The sequence below is a fragment of the Mobula birostris genome, chromosome 21, assembly GCF_030028105.1.
Source record: "Mobula birostris isolate sMobBir1 chromosome 21, sMobBir1.hap1, whole genome shotgun sequence".
Taxonomy (NCBI): domain Eukaryota; kingdom Metazoa; phylum Chordata; class Chondrichthyes; order Myliobatiformes; family Myliobatidae; genus Mobula; species Mobula birostris.
The window spans coordinates 48,486,674-48,513,369 of NC_092390.1; the positions used below are offsets into that span (position 1 = coordinate 48,486,674).

Genomic DNA, 26,696 nt, shown 5'->3' on the forward strand with positions numbered 1-26,696 from the left:
GCAAACCTTCCCAGTGGAAAGACAGTGATAAATGTTTCATTTGTTGAGGTAAACAAAGAATGATTTATACTTGTGGTAAAATCTGAAGAATTTTCTTTTACTCATAATGCTTCTGTTACATCTAAATATTGCCGAATTCTGCTTTTAAATTATATAAATTTCAATTTACTTATTTATTGAGTTAAAGTGCAGAATAGGCCCCTCCGACCCCTTGAGCTACATAGCCAGTAATCCCCCAATTTAATTTCAGCCTAATCATGGACAATTTACAATGATCAATTAACCTACCAACCGGCATGCCTTTGGACGGTGGGAGGAATCAGGAACACTCGGAAGAAACACACACAATCATGGGGGGGGGGAGCATACAAACTCCCTACAGCAGTGGCGGGAATTGAACCTGTGTCTATATTTTTACGCTTCCTCTTTACTTATTTGCAATTTCATGCTTTTCACCTTTTTCTAAAATCAATAATAGTTCCACTTGGTAAGGGTTTGCTACTTAAGTGTTATTCATTAATTGCTAAACCTTGAACATAAGTAAAAGTTATTTGACTCTGAGGATCCTCTTAATGCAACCTAACCATGTTTTTAACTGGATCTGGAAACTAATTTCATAATGCTGTTTTATTTTTTAACATACTACCTGAATGCTTCTTGATGTCAGAGCTTTTTGTAACATGGCATGAATTTAGTGCTAGGCCACAAGGGATGATACCAGTCCCTAAATGGAAACTTGGAAAATTGCAAGAGTATTGGACCATTAGTCCTTTGGGTCATTGTTGCTGAGCATCTTTAGAAAAACATTGACTTCTTCCAACACAATCAGACTAGGAAGTAAGCTAGGTATATAAGGTACTTCCTTTATGATTGGGTGACCTATCTTCTTCTTAAAAAGAACCCTTCAGCCTTCAGATTTCTGGATCCTACTCCAACCCCCTCCCCCTTTTTTACTTGGTCTAAGATGCAAGTGTATCTATTCAGCCCCCAGTTCTCTCAATGTTCTCACTGGAGTTTAGAAGAATGAGGGAGGATCTTATTGAAATTAATGAATATTGAAAGGCCTAGATAGATGAGGTGCACAAATGTTTCCAATACTGGGATACTTCAGGACTAAAGGGCACAGCCTCCAAATGGAAGGACATTTCTTTAGAACAAAGATGAAGAGGAATTTTTCTAGGACCAGAGGGCACAGCCTCAGAATAGAAGGACACAACTTTAGAACAGAAATGAAGAAAAATTCCTTTAACCAGGTGAAACTGTGGAATTCATTGCCACAGACAGCTGAGCATCCACCACCTGCTCCCATGGCCTCACGTAATACTGACCGGGGGGCTAAGCAGGTGCTACACTTTGTTCAAGGGTGACCTGCAGACTGACGGGGGAAGGAGCACTTTACACCTCCTTTGGTAGAGATGAACATTATCTCCACCCTGCCACCTGTATTACAAGACCAAAAATAACTGGTTATTTTGTAAGTTCATGCTTAAGTTAATTTGTTAGCATCTGCTAAGATTAATAGCATTCAAAACAACATGTGCTGCTGTCTATCCAAAGAAAGATACTTGACTGAAAATTATTTGCCTGGCTTACAGCTAGCAGTGATCTTCTGGATTTTCTCAAGTGGACCAACTGTCCACATCTACCACTTGCATTCCTCATTCCTTCTTATTTACCTTCTCCCAAATCAGAAAGTCAGTCCAGCTGGTCCTGGAGCTGAAGCGTGTTAGGGACGCAAAGATGTTGAAGGCTTTTCTACTTTTCAACGTTGGAAATAACGTACATCGTGCATCACTATTTTGGAGCAATGCTAGTAGAAACTGAGTTACAAAATTCCGTTGAGTAAGCCATACCACTTGATTTCCAAAGCAGTGCTTAATTGGTAGAAGCACATTTAAAGGGACTCACACTGAGTGTTGCAGAGAATTATGGAGTGAATACTCAATCTGCTCCACTTCATCACAGAGATACTTGTATTCCAGTGTCATTTCAACATAGTGAAATTTCTCACAATGGGTGGATCTGTGATGATCCTATTGCACTTGGAGTGAGATCTAGCACCATTGGGATCATTGGCAAAGTTGTATACCTCAAGGAAGGAGGTCAAGAAGTGTTCAAGTTAGAAGAACCTATCCCCACAGATTACCTTGACCTAAAAGCCATCTACTGGAAAAACTCAAAAGCTGAGGCAGCATCTGTAGAAGCAAAAGGGTAGTCAACATTTTGATTTGAGACCCTGTGTAAGTGCTGAGGCAGAGCTTAGCCCAAAAGGTTGACTATCCTTTGGTGTTCGCAGGTACAGCTTGGCCTGCTGAGGTCCTCTTGCATTTTCCAGGATCTGAAGTCTGTTATGCCTCCATTGTACTCCCATTATCATTTTGAAGACCAATAGACCCATAGAGTGAGGTTATCCATGGTGGGGATATTCAAGGACATTTTCAACCTTTCACTGCTACGGGCGGAAGTTCCCACTTGCTTCAAAAAGGCAACCATTATACCAGGGCCTAAGAAGAATAATATGAGCTGCCTTAATGACTATCGCCCGGTAGTACTCACATCTACAGTGATGAAATGGTTTGAGAGGTTCGTCCTGACTAGACTGAATTCCTGCCTCAGCAAGGATCTGGACCCGTTGCAATTTGCCTATCGCCACAATAGGTCAACGGCAGATGCAATCTCAATGGAACACATACCAATCTCAATGTAAGACAAAGGAACACATACCAATCCTCATAGAGGGATCAGAAGTGGAGAGAGTGAACGGTTTCAAGTTCCTGGGTGTCAAGATCTCTGAGGATCTAGCCTGGTCCCAACATATCGATGAGGTTATAAGGAAGGCAAGACAGCTGTTACACTTTATTTGGAGTTTGTCAACAAATAACCTCAAAAACTTCTATAGATGTACAGTGGAGAGCATTCTGATAGGCTGCATCACTGTCTGGTATTGGGGGCGGGGGGGGGCTACTGCACAGGACCGAAAGAAGCTGCAGAGGGTTTTAAATTTAGTCAGCTCCATCTTGGGTACTAGCCTACAAAGTACCCAGGACATCTTCAGGGAGCAGTGTCTCAGAAAGGCAGCGTCCATTATTAAGGACCTCCAGCACCCAGGACATGCCCTTTTCTCACTGTTACCATCAGGTAGGAGGTACAGAAGCCTGAAGGCACACACTCAGCAATTCAGGAACAGCTTCTTCCTCTCAGCCATCAGATTCCTAAATGGACATTGAACCCTTGGACACTGCTTCACTTTATTTTAATATATAGTATTTCTGTTTTTGCACAGTTTTTAATCTATTCAATATACGTATACTATATAAAGTATACTGAATAAGATTTATTTATTTTTATTATTATTTTCTAGAATATGTATTGCATTGAACTGCTGCTGCTAAGGTAACAAATTTCATGTCACATGCCGGTGATAATAAACCAGATTTTGAATCAATCAACATAGAGATATGTGACATTGTGAGGGCAATCCATGCCCACTGCTTACACTCCTCAGCCCTCAGATATCATGCTGACTGCTGCACTCAGCATTATACCCTCATATTCTTTTCGGGTGTCTGACGCTGATCCATGCTCCACCTATTTCCTCTCCCTGCATCATTAATGAAGTATCTGGTGTACTATATTCCAGGAAAAGGGACTCACTCTACCTTTTCCTCACTAGAATGAGGCAGGGCATCGATCTTCCAGTATTGCTGTTTTCTCTAAAGTTCATGTAGCTCCTTTGCCCCCCTTCAGAACCCAGATTTCTTTACAACTCATGAGGTTTAATAATACCTCAATAATGGAGAATATTCAACATCATGCTTCAAGGTGTTCACATGGCTCTTTCAATCTTAAGGAATCCACTTTGCCAACTTCCTTCCTGGACTGGTGTAACTGGGGCTCCATTTGATTAGTCAAGGATGATTTCCTTTTAATACATCCTTTATAACAGTTCAATTGTACTTTAATTTTATATATTTCTTGATATTGCATAATAAAAATAGGTAAATGGCATACTAACCTTAGTTGTTTGAGAAATTTCAGATCAAGAGCAAAGCTTTCTTACCAAACTAAGTGAGTCACCAGTGAGGTTGCACCTGCAGTATTGTAAACAGTTTTGGTGGGCCTTCCCAAAAATAGATAAACTTACTATGAATAGAATGTGACAAAACTGGTCCCTAGGAAGACAGGTTTGCAACATGAGGACACAATAAGTAAGTTAGGCCTCTATTTTTTACTGTTTAGAGGACGGAGAGATGGCCTAATTAAAATTCTTAGAGGGCATGGCAGGATAAATCAGGAGAATATTTTCCCTGGCCGAGGAGTCTAGATCAATCACGGGCTATTTAGAACAGAAATGAGGAAAATTGCCTTCATTATTCCTGGTGGGTGAATCTTTGAAATTCTCTATTCAGAAAGACTGCGGAGTCTTGATAAATAATTACGTTTGAAACAGAGATTGGTGGATTTCTGAATATAAGGAGAATGAAAGATTAAAGATTAGCTCTATTTGTCACACATGCATCGAAACATCATAACAAACAGTGAAATGCATCATTTGCATCAGCTGCCAACAGAGTCTGAGGATGTGCCAGGAGTCTCAACTGATATAGGGAGGTGACAAAATATTCCTGGGCTATGGCTAATATTCCCTTCAGATGTAGTGAACATCACACATTTAAACTACTGAAATACTGTATCATTCTAAGAGGATAACTGATCAAGATTGCACAAAACTGCACATGGCAGGCAGGGATTTTATAATCATGTAACATTATTGTGTCCTTGATCAGAGACTAGCTCTAGAAATACAGATGCAAGTAAATATATTTTATTCTCACAAGCATTCCATTACGCAAGTGTCTGGTGTGTTGGTTTCTCCAAAAGAATTATCATCATTTTGTCATTGATCCATATCACCATCCAGCAAGGAACGAATATTGCCTTCCAGAGTTTAACCAGCTGTTGTCACCATCAAGAATTTTTAGCATTACAACTCAGCAATCATAACCGAGAACATGCCTTGCTGGATGGAGATCTGTGCTGTAATAATTTACCATTGCAAGTTAATGCTGATAAGGTGCCACTGGGAATTCCTTCAAAGTAGTTGTTTAAGTTAATGTTAACTATAAATATAATAGGCAACTGTTAATCCGTTTAGCTATCCAAGTCTGTTCTGCATACCAATGAGAACAACACTGAATAATGAAAAAAAAAGGCCTTTTTTTAGTTAGTGTCATTCTCATTATTGGTATCTCTGCAGATCATCATTTGGAACCAAAAGAAAAATCAATGAGTTGGAGGAAATCAGTGGACCAGTCAGCATCTGATGCAGGCTGTTGACTCAAAATGTCAACTCTCACTTTGCTGCCTGAGCTGCTGAGTTCCTCTAGCAGCTGATTTTTGCTGCCTCAGATCCAAGCATCTCAATCCCTTGTGTCAACATTCAGAACAACTGAGCTCCATATGAGACAAATCAAAAGTAAAACCACCTTTAACGTGGAAGACCCTTATTTTTCCACAACAATCCCTCCTGTGAAAGGAAACATCCTCCGAACATCTATCCTATTAAGATGGCACAAAATCTTATACATTCATACAAGTCACATGCCCTTGTTCTGAACTCCAATATCTACAAGCCTATCAAGGTCCAGCTTCTACAGTTGATACAAGGATGAGGGTCTACACACTTGACCCAAAATAAAAAGGATTCCTAGCACATCCTCAACATCAACATTGTAATACAGTAATATGTAGATAAATACTCAGCGGTCACTTAATTAGGTATCTCCTGTACTTACTAAAGTGGCCACTAAGTGTATGCTCATGGTCTTCTGCTGCTGTAGTCCATCCACTTCAAGGTTTGACATCTACACTCAGAGATGCTCTTCTGCACACAACTATTGTAATGTGTGGATATTTGAGTTACAGTTGCCTTCTTGTCAGCTTGAACCAGTCTGGTCCTTCTCCTCTGACCCCTCTCATTATCACAGCATTTTTGCCCACAGAACTGCTGCTCACTGAATATTTTTTTTTGTTTTTCACACCATTCTCTGTAGACTCCAGAGCAGGGGTTTCCAACCATTTTTATGCCGGACGCCGGCCCCCTAGGCCTGAGTCAACGTAGTAATAGTAGTAGTTTACGCTATGGACTAATACCAGTAAGCAAGGAGTCCATGGACTCCAGACTGGGAACTCCTGCTCTAGAAACTGTTGTGCATGAAAATCCCAGGAGATGAGCGGTTTCTGAGATACTCAAACCACACCGCCTGGCACCAACAACCATTCCATGGTCAACGTCACTCAGATCACATTTCTTCCCCATTCTGATGTTTGGTCTGAACAACAAGTGACTCTCTTGACAATGTCTGAATGCATTGAGTTGCTGCCACGTGTTTGAGTGATTGGATAGTTGCTTTAATGAGCAGGTGTATCGGAGTATGTGGCCACTGTGTGTACTTAAACACTGAGAAGCCTTTATAGCTGCAGCTTCTGACAAACTGCTTCATCGCCCTGGAACTGAACATGGATTCATGTGGAGCATCCATTTTCTGAGAATGTTATGGATAACACATTCAGTGAGTTAGTCACGCCCAAGTTTAAGGGCCTAGGGAAAGAAAGGGAATAGGTGATCAAAAGGGAGTGCAGTAGCAGGAAGGTAGTGCAAGTAGTACATCTTCCTCCAAAACAGATAAATATCTTTGGATACTGTTAGGGGAGATGGCTCATCAGGGGAAGGTGGCAGCAGCCAAGATCGTGAGTGGCTCTGCTGCACTGGAGGGCAGGGAAAAGAGTGTCAGAGCTATTGCTATAGGGAATTCCGTGGCAAGAGGAACAGAAAGGAGCTTTTGTGGCCACAAAATGGGATTCACGGTTGATGTGTTGTCTCCCAGATGCAAGGGTTAGTAGTGATGTCTCATAATGGCTGCTGGGCATTCGGGAAGGGGAGGGTGAACAGTCAGTTGTTATGGTGCACACAGGTACCAACAATATAGGAAGAAAATGAAAGAGGCCCTCCAAGCCAGATTTAGGGAGCTAGGAGAGATATTAAAAAGGAGGACCTCAAAAGAAACGATTTCCAGATTGCTACTGATGCCATGGGCTAGTCAGAGCAGGAATGGCTGAATAGCTAAGATGACTACGTGGCTTCAGCAGTAGTACAGGAGGGAGGGTTGCAGTTCCTTAAGGCATTGGAACCTGCTCTGGGGGGAGGTGAACAAGTACAAAGTGATAGTCTGCTCCCGGGCAGGACTGGGAGCAATGTCCCAGGGCGATTGCTTGCTAGTGCCGTTGAGCAAGGAATATGTCAGTTGGTTGGGAATTCAGGCGGGGAAGCAATGAAAAAACCAAAACAAAAGTTAGAAAAAGTCAGAGTGATGTACAGAAAAGTCAAATGCAATGGACACAGAGATCGCTACATTCAAAAAGCTCAATGAATTTAAGGGTGCTTTATCTGAATTAGCAAACTCCTGGGCCTAAAGGTAGTCAAGTCCCCTTGGTGCTGATCGATTGCATCTCAGTGAACTGAAAAAATGGCAGAAATTATAGTAGACTGTTTGTGATAATTTAGCAACATTCACGGGACTTTGGGCAGATTCTAGCAGATTGGAAGACAGTGAATATCATGTATTATTTTAAAAAATGGATGTAGACAAAGGACAGGTAACTAAAGGCCAGATAGTTGGAAAATGCTAGAAGCTACCCTTAAGACCGCAAGACATAGGAGCAGAATTAAGTCATTCACTTCCTCAAGTCTGCTCCACCATTTCTTCGTGGCTGATTTATTATCCCTCTCAAACTCATTTTCTTGCTTTCTCCTCGTAACCTTTGATGCCCTGATTAATCAAGAACCTATCAACCTCTCTTTTAAATATGCTTGCCCGCCACAGCTGTCCGTGGTAATGAATTCCTCCGCTTCACTACCCTCTGGCTGAAGAAATTCCTCCTCCTCTCTGTTCTAAATGGATGTCCTTCTATTCTGAGGCTGTGCTCTCTGGTTCTAGACACACCCACGAAAGAAAACATCCTCTCCACATCAACTGTATCTAGGGCTTTCAATATTCGACAGTTTTCAATGAAATCCCCCCCCACTCATTCTAAGCTCCAGCAAGTACAGGCCCAGTCCATCAAACACTCCTCATATATTAACCCTTTCATTCCTAGAATCATTCTCGTGAACCTCCTCTAGACCCTCTCCAATGCCACCACATATTTTCTTAGGTAAGGGGCCCAAAACTGCTCACAATTCTTCAAATATAGTCTGACCAATCCTTTATAAAGCCTCAGCTTTATATCTTTGCTTTTATATTCAAGTCCTCTCAAAATGAATGCTCACATTGCATTTATCTTCTTTACCAACCTGCAAGTTAAACTTCAGGGAATCCTGCATGAGGACTCCCTTCCTATAACACCATGGACTCTTATCTTGTTAAGCAGCCTCATGTGTGCCACCTTGCCAAAGACCTTCTGAAAATCCAAGTAAACCAACATAGAAGTGGCTCCATCAGCATGGATTCAAGAACGGCAGGTCTTATTTGACAAACTTACTGGAGTTCTTTGAGGATATAACGAGTGTACTGGACAGCCAGGAACAGGTGGGCAAGTGTCTGGCAGATGGATTGCAATGTTGGTAAATGCGAGGTCATCCACTTAGGAAGAAAAAAAATAGAAGATTGGATATTATTTAAATGGTGAAAGATTGCAGCATGCTGTTGTGCAGGGGGATTTGGGAATCAAAAAACGTTATTTGCAGGTGCAACAGGTTATCAAGAAGGCAAATGGAATGTTGCCATTCTTTGCTAAAAGCTTTGAATTTAAGAGCAGGGAGGTTATACTGCAACTGTAGTGATGCTGCACCTGGAGAACTGCATGCAGTTCTGGTTTCCTTTACTTGAAGAAATACACACTGTCTTTGTAGATGTTACAGAGGAGGTTCAGCAGGTTGATTCTGGAGATGAGGATGTTAACTTATGAGGAGAGATTGAGTCAGCTGGGACTATACTCACTGTAATTCAGAAAAATGAAGGGAAGCTTATAGAAATATAAAATTATGAAAGGAACAGACAATATAGAGGCAGAAAAGTTGTTATTGGTAAATGAAACTAGAACTATGGGACATCGCCTCAAGACTTGGAGGAATAGATTTAGGACAGGGATAAGGAGAAACTTCTTTTCCCAGTGAGTAGCAAATCGATGGAGTTCTCTGCCCGGGGAAGCAGTAAAGGTTATCTCATTAAATATATTTAAGACACAGATATATATTGGTATAGCAGGGGAATTAAGGGTTATGGGGGGAAAAAAAGCAGGTAGATGGAGCTTAGTTCACAGTCATATCAGCAAGATCACAGGGCAGATGGCCTAGTCCCGCTACTACTTCTTATATTATTATGTTCGTTTGCTTTTCCTGTGTGGGTCACTTGGAATTTTTAGTCTTTATTGCAAGGTGGTTGATGTACAAAAATCCAGCTAAAAGTAGGCAAGGCATTGCTGAGACTACACCTGGAATACATCAAAGAGCTTTGTTCTCCTTACTTGTGCAAGGATATGTTTTCATTTGAGGCAGTTCAAAGCACACTTACATACAAAATATGGGAGGAACTCAATGGGTCAGGCATCATCTACAGTGGGAAGTGGACAGTCAACACTTTGGGTCGAGACCCTCGTCAGGATTTAGAGAGGCAAGAGAGACTGCAGCTGCTGTACAACAGGATTCCCAGCATTGTTGTCCATCTTGGGACTCACTGTTGCAGCTGCTTCAGCATTATGGATGAATGGTGTAGACCTTGGGTGAAATGTGTAGAGTTTACAGTTTCTCCCCAAGACTATGTGAACTTCCCTGCTTGCTCCAGTTATTTCCTTATCTTAGGATGTCCTGGCAGGTTAATCGGCTGTAAATGACCTTTAGCTCAGATAATTTGCAAATAAATCAAAGGGAAGTTGATTAATATTTGAGAGAGAAAAAAAATGCAAGACTTCAGCGGGGAAAAGAAAGAGGGAATGGGAGGGATAGGAAGCTCTTTTGGGAGCCTGCATAGATTTGATAAGATGAATGGTCTCCTTTTGTGTTGTAAAAAGATTGATTCCCGGCTGAAATACATTGATGTTTAGAAGAATGAGTGTCGATCCTACTGAAAAAATAAAAGATTCAGGGGAGCCCTCCCAGGGTTAATACTGAGTAGATAGTTCATCTTACAAGGAAATAAGGATGAATTTCTTCTCTCAGAGAATTTTAAGTATTTGGAATTTCTACCCTGAAGATCTGAGAAGGTTGAGTTCTTGAATGTATCAAGGCTAAGATGCATAGATTTTTGGACTACAGGATAATGGGCACAAAAGTGGAAATGAGGCCAAGAACAAATGATCTTATTGAAGAGTTTGGGAGTCAGAGGATTAGGACAACCATCATAGATTAGACAATAGAACTCTCTGTACATTTGTCGATTATTGAAGTTGCTGCAAGAGTAGCCAATAATCTCTGAAGTTCCCTAAAATGTAAAAAAGTATAAGAAAAGGAGATTGATAATGAATTAATTGAAGCTGTAAATCTCCAGGATTGATCACAGGATTTTCAGTCGGGAAATGTTTTGACAAATAAACATAACTGCAGGCTGGGAGCAGACTGGTATGTGATAAGGGACAATACCTCATGTAGCATTTTTTCAGCTTCACTAAGTGACAGTAATACATTGGGAACCAAACTCACTTTAAGACACAAGGTTGCAGGGCATAATAAATTGGAGTCAATAAGACAGTTCTATATAGTTATGGTGAAATGAAAAATAAACAACAGGCCAACTCTAAGGCATTTCTTATTGCATCTAGGTCTCAATGGCAGGCTGAAGAACTTGTTATTACAATGGCAATAAAACATAATTAGAACCCATAGTTAAGACATGGGCCGGCTGGTGGCGCTGTGACATTAGCGCTGGACTCTGGAGCGAAGGTTCCTGTGTTCGAACCCAGTCGGGCTGCTCCCGGGCACACTTTCCATCCGTGCCGGGTTGAGTGTGGAGTTTGCAACTCGGCCTCATAAAAAAAACCTGCGCTGTGAGAAGGACGTGGGGGACCACTCACAGAATCTTTCCTCCAAGACAACCACTTGAAAAGTGGTCGCCAAGGCTCTGGCAGAGTATGGCACACAAAAAAAAAGTTAAGACAGAAATTCTTCAATGACGAGGCCTAGTTTTCAGAAACATGTGGAAAGAGTGTCCTTGTATGAATGATAAGGGGCAATCAATTTAATGTTCTCGATACATGAACAGCTCAGTACCAATAGCTAGGAAGCTATGTAATTGTCATTAAGTGGAAAATAAAGCTGATACTTTGCTAGCTGCAATGGAGTGAAGATGGCCGAAATGGAGATCTGATTGGAGGATAACAGAAGGAATTTGGCGGGGTGGGGGGGAGATTTGTCCTGGAAATAGGATTGAACACCTTACTTCAGAAAGAAAGAATCCTGAGCTTGTGGTTCAGAGAAAGCTGGGCACTACAGGTCAGAGAAGATCACACTGTGTCTTGATGGAATATTGTGCAAGCTATGAGAACTTAAACTTCATTGGTCCAACTGGGAGTTTGATTAAAGCTCACCATAGCTTTCATTACTTCCCTATAGTGCAATTTTAATAGAAGTGTGTATTAGAAAAAATTCTGGTAGTACAGATTTTTTCCTACTTTCACTCTACTATGTTCCAGCTAGGGTAGATTGCCCTAATACAGTGATGGAAGTTTCCTTTCACTGGCTGCCACATGGCAGCAGGAAGAGCCAGGTCTTTTAATTGTAAAGCAGACATGCATAATCAGCTCAAGCTTTCAAAGGGCAGGCAGCTGCCTGCTACAAGCTCCCATAATTGGCTGCAATTTGAAATAACAGGCTATGTTGCAAAGGCAAGTGTATTCCCTAAGAAAAATGACATCCTGAGAGAATTGAGCACCAAACAATTTACTGGAGGAACTCAGTGGATCCAACAGCATCTGAGTCGGAAAAGGAATTGTTGATGTTTTGGGTCGAAATCCTGCATCATGATTTCCAGCTGAAACACCAACAATTCCTTTCTCCTTCTCAGATGTGCTCGACATACTGAGTTCCTCCAGCAGGTTGCTGCTGCAGATTCCAGCACCTGCTGTCTTTTGTGTCTCCTTCCTGAGAAATTTGACTTTCCTTAGAAGAAAAGGAGATAGATTCTGTATTCATGGAGACCCACACATTGGTTCTTCATTTGAACCCGACAAGTAGTTGGAAAAATATTAACTCTTCAGATCAAATATGCCTCTCTGACAACAATAATTGTTTCATAGGATCCTAACGACGATAAGGTTTTATTTTCTTTAATTTCTCAAACCAAACCGGCCACTTGGGGGCAGCATCAAGTTGCTTTGAATTGAGGGTAGTGCACTTGGGAATTTCCTGGAATGAACATCTTCCCTAGATTTTGTTGTCCACCGGCTGTGAGGATATTCCAGATTTTCCTTTATATTTTTGTTCATGAAATGTCATCCTTCATGCAATGTGAGAGTCAGGGGCAGACATTCTGGAATTTAGCCCTTGTGAACTTTTGGGATTCTGCTCAATGAATGAAAATTGGTTTAGCAGATTAACTTGATAACAGTTTGTATAATATTAAAATATCACAATCGTGGCCATGAAATCACTGCCAGAAATTGGAGTACATTTTTAATTTGTTAAATTTCAACATGTTGCATATTTTGAAGATTAAAGTTAAATAACAACAAGGTTTACATGGTGGCCATGTTATTAGGTACGTCCTGAACCTAATTAGGTAGCTACTGAATGTATATTCGTGGTCTGCTGCTGCTGTAATCATCCACTTCAAGGTTTGATATGTTGTGCATTTAGAAATGTTCAGTAGCACACCACTATTGTAACACATGCTTATTTGAGTTACTGGCACCTTCCTGTCAGTTTGAACCAGTCTGGCTATTGTCTTCTGACCTCTCTCATTAACAAGGCATTTTCACCTGCAGAACTGTCCCTCACTGGATGTTTTTCTTTGTTTCTTGCACCATTCTCTGTAACCTTTAGAGACTGTTGTCTGTTAAAATACCCGGAGGTCAGCAGTTTATGAGATACTCGAACCACCCATCTGGCACCAACAATTATTCCATGGTCAAAGTCACTTAGATCACATTTTATCCCCATTCTCATGTTTGGTCTTAACTATATTTGAACCTCTTGACCATGTCGGCGTGCTTTTATGCATTGAATGCTGCCACACAATTAGCTGATTAGATATTTGTATTAATGAGCAGGCATACAGGTGTACCTAATAAAGCGGCCATGAGATTGCATGCTAGCGTTTCAATAGCAGCCTCTTTCATTTGCAACGTACATGTCAATTCTGAGATCCTTCATTGTGCCATTATATATAACGGTTAGGTGTTTTAGAAGTTTTGAATTTGGAGCGGTGGGTGGGGGAGTATGGAGATTATAGACTGGCTACTTACAAATACAATTCCCGCAAATTGATAATAGACGTGGTTTGTGTTTAGATTATCATTCAATTTTTGACAACTTCTAAATAAAAACTTTGATAAAATAAATGGCATGAATTTGGCTGCAATAATAACGTGAAGACTACCTCACACAGTAGCAACAACATAAACTTAATTGGAACACCTGACATCTGCAGCTCTGCAGCGAACAAGGAAGTCTGGAAATGGTTGACTGAGCTCCAAACAGAGGTGGGGTGGGCAATTTTGTAGTTTTTGTTAATAAGCAAGATATTAAGATAACTGAGCTTATGACATTGAACCATATTCCTGACTAAAAATGGCCAGATAAAGTTAGTGCTTTTAGAAGCAAATGTGTTTAATACTGTGCTAGTCATTATGGATCAATATTAATATCCATAAAGAATTAAGGTGACTGTTTTATGTGAATGGGGCATAAATGAGATAGAGTGAGAGTGGGGTTGTGGGATCCCTGGACAATCAGGTAATTCAACTGATTACACTGGATTGCTCCCTGAATACTTTTGGGTTTATCTTATGGATTTTGGGTTGCTAATCATGAAAATCACCATGAATCTTCCCTATCATGCATCACTTTTTTAAAAAAAAGTTGCCTATATCTGTTATTTCAATTCATAACTCAAGTTAGAATAACCCATGCCAAGATTAAGGAAAGTAGTTTTGTAGGTTCATGAACAGGTCATTAATGACAGGCAATTCAAAGAATTAGTAGGACAGGAGAAAATCGAATGGAAGGCATACAAGAATATTGTTGAAAACATTCTTGGCAACTACAGAGCACCAAACTACATGCTTCAGGCATACAAAGCCATGAAGTGCAGCATGTCACTAAAGATTTATTTTCTGCATTTTCCTGCAAGTCTTGGCACTGTCAGTGACAAGCTTTTTGAAAGGTTTCACCAAGATATTGTGGTTATAGACAAACAATATCGGGGCAATTGGAATCCATCAATGCTGGCTGATTATTGTTGGACACTTGCGTGAAAAGCCTCAGATACTGAACACAAATGAAAATCATCAATTAAACATTTTAGCTTAGTTGAACTACTACAAAGTGTCAGCAGTATTATGCAATTAAACACATTATATTCAATAAAAGTTAATTTCTTGTTTCCCCGAAGCCCTATGTGATACAAGTGATCTGAAATTATATTTGTGTTCAGCTTCAAGCAGTCTATCATAATCACAGCTAAGCTCCAAGGAAGCAACACTTACAAAAAAAATTGTTATCCAGTGTTATGAATATTTTCAGCATCGATGGAGAAGACAGGCATGCACGTTTTTCCCAGGGCAGCAACACCTAATATAATACAGCTTGGTGATGTATACTCAGTGGCCACATTTTTATGTACAAATATCTAATCAGCCAATCATGTGGCATCAACCTAATGCATAAAAGTATACAGACATGGTCCAGATGTTCAGTTGTTGTGCAGACCAAATATAAGAATGAGGAAAAAATGTGATCTAAGTGAATGGGTATAGATAAGGTGAATGCAAGCAGGCTTTTTCCACTGAGGCTAGGGGAGAGAAAAAAAAAGAGGACATGAGTTAAGGGTGAAGGGGGAAAAGTTTAAAGGGAACATTGGGGGGCTTCTTCACACAGAGAGTGGTGGGAGTGTGGAATGAGCTGCCAGATGAAGTGATAAATGCGGGCTCACTTTTAACATTTAAGAAAAATTTGGATAGGTACATGGATGAGAGGTGTATGGAGGGATATGGTCCAGGTGCAGGTCAGTGGGACTAGGCAGAAAAATGGTTTGGCACAGCCAAAAAAGGCCAAAAGGCCTGTTTCTGTGCTGTAATGTTCTGTGGTTCTATGATTTCGACCGTGGAATGATTGTTGGTGCCAGACAGGGTGGTTTGAGTATCTCAGATGATCTCATGGAATTTTCTCACACAGCAGTCTTGAGAATTTATGAGAAAGGTGCGAAAGACAAAAACATCTTCTATGGTTCTAAGGACAAAAGCACCTTGTCAATGAGAGAGTTCAGAGGAGAATGGCTAGACTGGTTCAAGCTGACAAGAAGGCACGTTAACTCACGTAACTACACATTACCAAAGTAGTGTGCAGAAGGGCTGTTTTGAATGCACAACATTTCAAAACTTGAAGTGTATAGGCCACAGCTGCAGAAGATCACTGACATAGACTCTATGGCCATTCTATCAGGTACAGGAAGTCCCTAATAAAGTGGTCACTGAGTGTACATGCAGGAGGGATGAGTCCTCCACATTGACTCTAAACCCCATGAAGTCTCTGTGACTGGGAGACCATTTCACTGAACACCGACGCTTGGTCCACCAGAGGAAGCATGATCTCCCAGTGGTCACACATTTTAATTCCACGTCCCATTCCCATTCTGATATGTCAATCCATGGCCTCCTCTATTGTTGAGATGAAGCCACACTCAGGTTGGAAGAACAACACCTTATATTCCGTCTGGGTAGCCTCCAACCTGATGGCATGAATATTGATTTCTCCAACTTCTGTTCATGCCCCTCCTCCCCTTCTTACCCCATCCCCTATTTTATTTATTCATTTATTATTCCCCCCTTTTTTTCTCTCTCTTTCCCTCTCACAATCACTCCTTGCCTGCTCTCCATCATCCTCTGGTGCTCCCCTTCCCCTTTCTTTCCCCTGTGTCTCCAGCTTTGTTTCCCTTTAGCCAATCAGCTTCCCAGCTCTTAGCTTCATCCCTCCCCCTCCTGTCTTCTCCTATCATTTCAGATCTCCCCCTCCCCCTCCCTCTCCCTCTTTCAAATCTCTTATTATCTCTTCTTTCAGTTAGTCCTGACGAAGGGTCTCAGCCCAAAATGTCGACTGTACCTCTTCCTATAGATGCTGCCTGGCCTGCTGTGTTCTACCAGCATTTTGTGTGTGTTGCTTGAAGTCTCTCAGCGTTAGGTTGTGTAGAAGAACCTCCTGATTAACGTCTCTCCTGATAAATTAGTACCCCTCCATATCGAACAGCACTTGGAAGATTTATTGATACACAAGGGCTTGGAATGCATTCTGGCTGGGAGACTGAATGCCGATAAGTAACAGTGGCTCAGTAGCAAGAACCCCAGTCAAGTGTTGAAGGGCATAGTTGCCTGACTGTCTGCAGTTGGTGATGAATGAATTAACCTAAGGGATTAGCCGATTTGACCTCATCCCCACTAATATACTTGTAGAAGATGCATCTCTCCATGATGAGGTTGTTGGGAGTGACCAGCACATAGTCCCAGCTTCTGCAGTGAGAACCCCTTAATCATGTTTTGTAGCACCACACTCAGGCTAAATTAGATAGATTCAGTACAGAGCTGACAGCTGAAAACTGAGCATCTATGAGTGGCTGTGGATCACTTGCTGAAAACGTACAGTATACCACCAGAAACGTGGTCCAACATACCATCTTTCTCACATTATTCCCAGGCCAGGAGATCAATGAGAATGTAATGAGCTTTCAGGCCTGTGTGGGGTGCCTGGGAGCATTGGGCTCTGAGGCTTTTAAAGCCCCTGAATTGGGTAATTGTTGTTTAATGGGAGTCACTAATTGTTTAGAGTTCCTTGTGTTTTTCTCCAGCGACTTGCTTTTTGTAATGTGGCCTCCTGGTGCTTTCTATTTAGGGTTAGGGTTAGGGTTGTTAAGTTTATGGTTTATGGTTGTTAAGTTTATTTTGATAGGCTAGGGGATTTCATGTTACTTGTAATAATTAAGTGGACACTTGATTCGTGATACTTGCGGGGTCCTAGTTTTGAGAATGTTACTTCTTGCGAAGTTGCTCAGCCGAGCCACTGATGTTCTTGTGGAGTTATGATGAATAAACTCTCACGGCCGTCTCCACATCAGAGTCTGCCTTTCCTCCGCACCTGGGTTTTGAATTTGCTAGCATACATCGTGACAGAGAGGCGCAGAATACTGAGAGTAGCAGCAAACATTATAACAAGCATGAGGTGTTAATCTTATAAGACTGTATTCCAATCAAAAAAATCAAAAGCTCTGCAGTCTTACCATGTCTAGTTATAAATAGTAGTGGACAATTAAACTACTGATTGGAATTGGAAATAAAGACCCCAAGAACATATCTATCCTTGATGATGATGTGGACTGACATGTAAGTGATAATGACAAATATAAACTACTTCAGCTTGAAGTGCCAAAAGATTATCTATCTCAGCTTCCTCTTGAACCACACACCCCCCACCCACCCCCTCAACAGCATTGATGCAAGACTTAGCCAATTCAATTTGATCAATATGATAAAAGAAATGGCTAAAAGCAATGGGTACAGCAGAGGTGATAGGAACAGACGATATTTAAATGATAACATTGAATATCTGCTCTTCCGAGCCAGCTGTTCCTCTAGTCAAAGAGCTTCAGTACAGTTAGAGTTGGCATCCAGCCAACAAAGTTAATGTTTTTTTTACAAAGTGCAGGGCAAACCCAAAAGAAAGAGAAAAGCAAAATAAGCAAAACACCCAAGTGACTGGATCAGCTAAAGATGTCACGTGAAAGCAGGTTTAAGGCTGGTATCATGTGGTGATTAGCTGCCCTCCTGACACACAGTGCGTTCCACCATTTACAAAGCAAATGTCAGGAGTGTGTTGGAGTACTTTCCACTTATCTGGATGAGCACCATGGCAGCAATTCTCAGCAAGCCCAAGACCTTCCAAGTCAAAACGGCCCACTTGATTTGCACCCCTGAACTACATTAAATATTCTTCCCCTACATCACCAACACACAGAAGCTGCAATGTTTCTCTCCTCACTGCTGTTACTTGATTAGGCCTTTCCAACTGCATAAGCCAAACTCATGCAATCTGCTACCAAAGGGATAAGGAGAACAGGAGCCCACAACACCGTAAGACTTTGAAGCAAAATAAGGCCATTTGGCCCATTGAGTCTTTTCTGCTATTTGATCATGGCTGATCTATTTTCCCCTCAACTCCATTCTCTTACCTTCTCCCCATAATCTTTCATGTCCTGACTTATCAAGAGCCTATCAACCTCTGTTTTAAATACACTCAATGATCTGGCCTCCACAGCTGCCTGTGACAAAAAAAATCTACAGATTCTCCACACTCTGGCTCTTCTTCATCTCCATTATATGTGGACGTCCCTCTATTCTGAGGTTATGCCCTCTGGGCCTAGACTCCCCCACTATAGGAAACATGCTCTCCACATTCATTCTATCTAAGCCTTTCAACATTCGATAGATTTCAATGAGATTTGCCTTTATTCTAAATTCTAGTGAGTATAGGCCCTAAGCCATCAAACGCTCCTCATATGATAAGTCTTTCATTCACGGTTTAATTTTCGTGAACCTCTTTTGAGCCTTCTCCAATGTCAGCACATCCTTTCTTAGATAAGGAGCCCAAAACTGCTCACAATATTCCAAGTGAGGCCTCACCCATGCCTTATATAGCCTCTGCACTACATCCTTGCTGACTTTATCAGCCATAGCGATATCAGATTAAATGGCAAAAGTCAGAGTTTACATGTAGTTATGTTTCTCACTTTGTGGTTTACAATTCTGTGTTTTGGTGAGATTTCTTCCATCCTCAGCATTTTCTAATGCTTGCTTTGTTCATGCTGGTAGAAGGCCTTGAACAAAAGCAAGCAGGATGTTATATCAACTGACAAGTCTTCAAAAGTCCCTGAGGAACTGTCAGTGAGATGAACATCAAAAAGTTGCAGATCTGAAGTATTAACTCTCCAATCTGACCTGCTTTTATTTTAGAAGTGTTTCTTGCTTAGAACAAAACCCAGACCATTATGGACTGAAGACATTTTGTTATCTGGTTGACTATAGATTCATAGAGTCATACAGTGTGCAAGCAGGCCTTTTGGTCCAAATGGTGTAAGCTGACCAAGATTCTTGTCTAAGCTCCTCCCATTTTCCAGCATTTGACCCATATTCCCCGAAACCAGGGGTCCATGGACTCCTTGGTGAATGGTAAGCCTCCATGGCATAAAAAAAGATTGGAAACTCCTTACCCTAAACCTTTCCTATCCATGTTCCTATCCAAGTGCTTCTGAACTGTTGTTAATGTACCTGCCTCAATCATTTCCTCTGACAGTTTATATCATATGCTCACCACCAGAATATGGTGCAATATGTTGCCTCTTGGGTTTCTATTAAATCTCTCCCCTCTCACCCTAAACCTAGGGTTCTGAGTTCCACTCTGGGATAAAGACTGTATGCATTTGTATATGGTTGGCATATGGATATGCATTCTCCTTGGCTATATCCATCATGATTATATACACCTCTGTCACTTCAGTTTCCCACAGTCCAATGAATAAAGTCAAACCTGCTTAACTTCTCTCCTTGACTCAGTCCCCGAGTCCCAGCAACACCATTGCCAATCTCCACTGCACTCATGTAGTGTTCAGAAGAATTTAGTCTTGCTAAATCAGAAACAAACCCCTGAAGCAAATTAATAAACTGCACATAGCAATATTGGTTGTTAAGGAATTACCAATGAATTTAAAAGCAAATCTATTTATAAAATAAATAAGATATTTATATCAAACTTCATATGATTTTGCAAAACAACTGTAGAATATATACCATGCCTGGATTGAAAATAGCAACACCAAATAAAATAAAGAAGTAATTCAATCTAAAAAGATAACAGTTTCATTCTGAATGGAACCCCTGTGATCTCTGCCTTGAATTCTAACAGAGCTGTCTTTTGTTCATTTTGAGGGAAGACTTGCTTGGTTATTTCACGCATGACTTGAAAATTTTCTGATGGTTACAAACGTATGATGAATAAACAAGTTTTAAGTGTAGTCAAAGCCGGAAAACAATTTATATACTTTATTGGGTCAACTTGCATAATGCATATGCAGACTGAGCAAAGCTATAAAGCCTTCATAGCGTAATCAATCCCGAAGCAAGTGAGCAGATCGGGTTACAAAGCTTCTTCACGTTATAAAACATTTATCTGCATCAACTGTTCTCTCGTTCAGCAGATAAAAGCCACATCCTGCATTGGAAATGAAGGTATGTGTATTTGTTAGAGTTATAACATGGTGATTTATCAGGGAATGACCCTAAGGAATGATCTGTTTTTGTTGCATTTGATCACATTAACAAAGTTGGCATTTATCAATAATGGAATTCAATGTGTTCTTCATACTTAGGTTCTGCAGATGCTTCTGTCTTGTATCTGGATTGAACACTGAAGCTGACTCTCTAACTGAAAGAATTTTACTTCCTGATCAGATCATCAAAAAAGCAGAATATGAAATACTGCAATGAACCTGTGATATTCTAAAATGACTGATGTTTATTTCATGGATTCAGAACAATGGAGCTGTCTATTGAATGTGTGCCTACATCTTACAAAAGTGAAGAATATCAGAGCAGCTACTGGGATTTTGTGATGTCTCCGGTGAAGATTTTGCCATCCAGGTCTTTTATGGCAAACATTAGTTTGGAAAACATTTCACTGCAGGCTCAAAAGGCACAAAAAAGGGTCACAGAGGACTTCAAGAAAAGAGCTGCTTCACCAGCTTTACAAAGTGTATCAATGCCAGAGCTGTCTAGTGATTACATTACATGCACAGCAAGCCTGAACAACCAGAATGTAAATGACAAACTTGGCTACAGCGAAGGACTGAATCAGTGTTATTCAGGTTCTACAAAGTACATGTCTAAATTGAGCTATTCAGAAAAGCCTTTTGCAACCACTGCCCAGAGAACCCAAGATTCCACAGCTTACAGAACAACCAATGCTGAAATTGATTTTGGTGCAAGAACTGAGAAAGTACAAATAAAAGACTCCTGTGTGCAAAGGAAACAGTATATTACACTAGTCACATCTGATACGGTAAAATACCATCAATTACCAAAGCGATGTTTTCCAACTTATATCGACAATGAAAAATATGACAATAATACCCCAGTATGGTACTGCACAGAGGTAAGCCTAGAAAGAAAGTACAGATTGTAATTCAATGATATTGAAAAAATAATAATAATGTTCTCCTGTAGTCAGAGAATCATTCGTGGTTTCAGCCGACATTCTAATTTGTTTTTTATACCATTACATTTATAATTGTGGATATTAAATGGAGACAATACTTCACCATTGATTATTATAGTGAAGTATTGTCTCCATTTAAATTAAATTTCCAATCTCAAAATGGAATGTAGTTATCCCTCAGGGACCAAAGAGGTAATTTAAGCATGGATGGGGGGAATATGATCAAGATCCTAAATGACTACTTTACATTAGTATTCACCAGGGAGAAGGATGTGGAGGATGGTGAAGTAAGGAAGGAGTGCACCGATGTTCTGGGGCACGTCTATATTAGGAAAGAGGAATTGGCGTGGGGTAGGGTGGATGACATCCCTAGGGTCTGACAGCATCTAACACTGAATGCAAAGGTAAGAAAGAGTGGAGACTGCTGGAGATCTGATGGAGATCTTTTCCATCTTTGCTAGTTACGGGGGAATGTTGTTCCATTGCCGAAAAAGGGCAGAAGAGATCAGAATGGAATGTGCAGGCCATTAAGCCTTACATCAGTGGTAGGGAAGTTGTTGGAGATGATTTTGATGGACATGACTTCAGTTCACTTAGGGTATCAGGGAATTTTTAAGAGAGCATAACCACAAGGAATTCAGCTGACAGTGGAAATCCAGAGCAACAACACATAGAAAATGCTGGAGGAATTTAGCAGGCCAGGCAGCATCTATGGAAATGAATAAACAGTTGACGATTCGAGCCAAGACTCTTCATCGGGACCACAGAGGAAGGGAGAAGATGCCAAAATAAGAAGGTGGGGCAAGGGGAAGGAGATCCAGATAGAAAATGATAGGTGAAGCCAGATGGACAGGGGAGGAGTGGGGGATGAAGTAAGAAGCTGGGAGGTGATAGGTGTAAAAGTTAAAGGTCTGGAGAAGAAGGAATCTAGTAGGAGAGGAGAGTGGACCATGGGAGAAAGGGAAACTGGAAGGGCATGGGGGAGGTGATAGGCAGGTGAGGAGAAAAAGTAAGAAACCAGAGTGGGGAGTTGAGGAAGAAGGAAGGGGGAGGGGAACATTCCAGAAGATGAAGTATTGATGTTCATGCCATCAGACTACCTAGATGGATTATGAGGGGTTGTTCCTCCAACCTGAGAGTAGCCTCATCATGGAGAAGAGGAGGCCATGGACACACATGTTGGAATAGGAATGGAGATAAGAATTAAAATGGTTGGCCACTGGGAAATTCTACTTTCTGCTGATGGAACGGAGATGCTGGACAAAGCAGTTCCCAAATGTATGTCGGGTCTCACTAATGTAGGGAAGGCCACATCGGGAGCACTGGACACAGCAGATGACACCAACAGATTAGCAGGTAAAGTGTTGCCTTACTTGGAAAGACTGTCTGGGGCTCTGAATGGAGGTGAGGGAGGAGGTGAATGGGCAGGTGTAGTACTTCTGCAGCTTGCATGGACAAGTGCCAGGAGGGGGATTAGTGGGGAGGAACGAATAGACAAGGAATCATGGAAGGAGCAATCTCTGCAGAAAGCGGAGGTTGGGGGAGATAAAGTTGTGTTTGGTGGTGGGACCCCGTTGAAGATGGCGGAAGTTGTGGAGAATGATTTATTGGATATGGAGGCTCATGGGATGGTAGGTGAGGACAAAAGGAACTCTATCTCTTTTAAGGAAGTGGGAAGATGGGGAGAGCATTGGATGTCTGGGAAATGGAGGAGATGCTGGTGAGGGCAGCATCAATGGAGGAAGAAAGGACCCCATTTTTTGAAGAAGGACGACATTGCTGATGTCCTGGAAAGGAAATCTTCATCATAGGTCACAGATGCGGTGAAGATGAAGGAACTGATAAAAGGGAATAGCATTTGCACAATAGCTTTATAAAAGATATTGGCAGACAGTTTGTCTCCTGAGATGGAGATAGAGAGATCGAGAAAGGGGAGAAGGATACCAGAAATGGGCCAAATGAATTTAAGGCCAGGGTGGAAGTTGGAAGCAAAGCTGATGAAACTGATGATCTTAGCATGGGTGCCTGAAGCAGCTCTAATGAAACTGTCAATGTAGAGCAGAAAGAGTTGGGAAGCATTTTCTGGGAAAACTTGGAATGTGGACTATCCTACACAGTCAACAAAAACACAGGCATAGCTGGGACCCACATGGGTGTCCACGGCTACCCCTTGAGTTTGGAGAAAGTGGGAGGAACTGAAACAGAAATTATTGAGGCTGAGGACCAGTTCCACCAGACATTGGAGGGTAATGGTGGAGGGAACCGGTTGGGTATGCTGTCAAGAAAGAAGCAGACAGCTTTAAGGATTTCTTGATGGAGGATATAAGTGTGTAGGGACTGGATAATTCCAGTGTACGGACTAGACTAGCCAGTGTATAGGATCTGGATGATTAGGAGAAGTCAGTATGGTATTATGCAGAGGAGAACACATCTCACAAATTGGGTTGAGATTGTTGAAGTGGTAACTCAGAAAACTGATGAAGGCAGAGTTGAAGATGTGGTCTTCATGGACTTCAGGAAGGCCTTGCACCAGCACCTTCTGCATGGTGGACTGGTCCATAGGGTTAAAGAAAACTGGATCCAAAGTTAGCTCGATGATTAGTGGCAGAGAGTAATGATGGGTGAGTGCCCTTTTAACGAAGTTTGTAACAGAGCTCTACCATAGGGATTGGGCCTGGGAGATTTTTTGTTTGTCATATATATATCATTGTCTTGGATGAGAATGTAAGTGGGCCTCATTATAAGCTTGTGAACAAATTGATCGCAATAATGCAATGTAAGGATGCTTCGGTACATAGATCAGCTGGAAAGTTGGGTGCAATGATGGTAGATGGAACTTAATCCAGACAATTATGATACAATGTACCTTGGAAAGTCAAATTCTGGTCAGTCATATAGAGTAAACGAAAGGGACCTTAGGAGCATCGGTGTACAGAAGGAACTTTGAGTGCAAGTCCACAGTTCACTGAAAGTGGTGACACCAGTGGAAAGAGTAATGGGGAAGGCATTTGTCATGTTTGCCTTCTAAGGACAAGGCATTGAGTATAGGAGTTGGACTGTCATGTTGTAACTGTGCAAAATATTGACTGGACAACATTTGGAGTATTATGTACGATTCTGGTTGCCACCTCAAGAAATAACGTGGTACAAATTCAGAGAGTGTTGAAAAGATTTGCCGGGATGTTGCCTGGTATGGAATCATAGGTCAACCAGCATGGAGTCAGGCCAGTCAAGGTGAACTATCTAAGCTAGTCCCATTTGCCAGCCTTTGGTCAATAACCTTCTCCAATCCATGTACTTGTGTTTTATTATACCTGCCTCAACCATTTCCTCTGACAGCTCGTTCCACATTCTTACCACCCATTGTGCATAGAAGTTGCTCCTAAATTCCTCTTGATTCTTTTCCCCCTTCACCTTAAACCGATGTCTTCTTGTTTTAACCTTTTCTACTCTGGGAAAAAAGACCCGATCTGTGCCCCTCATGATTTTATACACATCTGTAAAACTATAAGACCTCAAGATATAGGAGCAGAACATGGTGATTCGGCCCATTGAGTCTGCTCCCCACTTGATCATGGCTGATTTATTTGTACCATCTCAACCCCATGCTCCTGCTTTTGGCCTCTAACCTCTAACTGATCACCTGTCAGTCTCCTATGCCCCAAGGTATAAAGTCCTAGACCATCCAGTGTCTCAATATAACTCAGTCCTTTACGTCCTGGTAGCAACCTTACCAATATTTCTGCACTCTTTCCAAAAGTAGAGTGACCAAAACTGAACATAATACTCCAAGTACAGCCTCATGATTGTACTTTGAACATTTATATTCAATACTCTGACTTACAAAGGCTGCTGTGCCAAAACCTTCCTCACCGCCCCATCTACCTGTGACTCCACCTTCAGGGAACTATGTGCTCTGAGTCACTCTGCTTTACAACACTCCTCAGGGGCTTGCTATCTCTGTGAAAGTCCTATGCGGATTTGACTTTCCAAAATGCAACACCTTCACACTTATCCGAATTAAACTCCATTTGCCATTCCTTGGCCCACTTACTCAGCTGATGAAAATTCCCCTGTAATTTTTGTTACCCTTCTCCATTTTCTATGATACCACCTATTTTTGTGCTACCTGCAAACTTACTAACCATGCCTTATACATTCTTATCCAAATTGTTGAAATAGACGACAAACACCAATAGGACCAGCACCAAATCCTGAGGCACACCACTGAGGAAATTGTCACGACATTTGACACTATAATTCTAACTATTCATGGAATGACCTTCAGCTTACTTTAATGTATTTCTGAAATTCAAGTCCTGTCGATTTTTCAAAATAAAATCCTTTGAGCCTCTTTGTTGAAAGTACAATGTTAATTAATGATGATCACCTTTTCTGGTGTCCAGCCAGCACTTCTTTGAAATGAGTACATTTCCAGCACCTGAGAGGAATCAACATTACAGTGAGAAGATTTTGCATTTATGTAACACATTATAAATATCCTATTTAGTTTCACAACCATTTAATTATTTTTGAAGGGCTTTTATTATTATTGTGTTAGTAAACACATCACCTAATCGCACAAACAACTAATCAGTTTTGATGTTGGTTGAGAAAACTTGTATTGGCCAGAAAACAACTGAATTTCCTCCTCTTCCTTAGATGGTGCCAAGGAAATATTTCTGGAGAGACATACAAAGACTTAATTTAAAGGCAATTTAAAAACTCTTAGTTTCAACAATGCAGGAAATACCAACTGAAATTAGAAGTTGAAAAAGTTAGAAGTTGAAACCATTTAGTAGAACTTGATCTTTCAGCTTTCTGCTTTGGATACAGGCTTGACTGCTTCATTGTGTAACTAGTTAGACCAGTTTGATCATGAAAATTGTGGGATATTTTATCTCTACCATTGAGTGATTAGAAATCTCATGCTATCATCAGTGTCCATCAGAGGTGATAACCTCATAAAAAGCTGAATTCTGGGTTTCTAATCTCCTTAGGATCCAGTGGCTTTTTGAGAAATTGCATCAGCTGATTTCCTAAAGACAGAGTCTTCAACAGAATCATGGAGCACTACATCACAGAAGCAGGCTCTTTGGTCCATCTATTTCATGCCTGACATTCATAAAAAGCTGAAGTTTGGGTTTCTAATGTCCTTTGGATCTTTTGAGAAATTGCATCAGCTGATTTCTAAAAGATAGAGTCATGGAGCACTATAGCACAGAAACAGGGT

The 26,696-nt window shown here is 41.1% G+C and overlaps 1 protein-coding gene across 2 annotated transcripts in view; it reads left to right on the forward strand.

Annotated features, from left to right (window-relative positions):
• Nucleotides 1-26,696, forward strand: part of c21h10orf90 (chromosome 21 C10orf90 homolog) — a 201,218-nt gene that overhangs the window by 897 nt on the left and 173,625 nt on the right. For both annotated transcript variants that reach the window (XM_072239779.1, XM_072239780.1), the window contains exon 2: nt 20,619-21,400. In XM_072239779.1, the coding sequence (XP_072095880.1) occupies nt 20,786-21,400 (615 nt within the window). In that variant the 5' untranslated portion in view covers nt 20,619-20,785. The remainder of the gene's footprint in view (nt 1-20,618; nt 21,401-26,696) is intronic.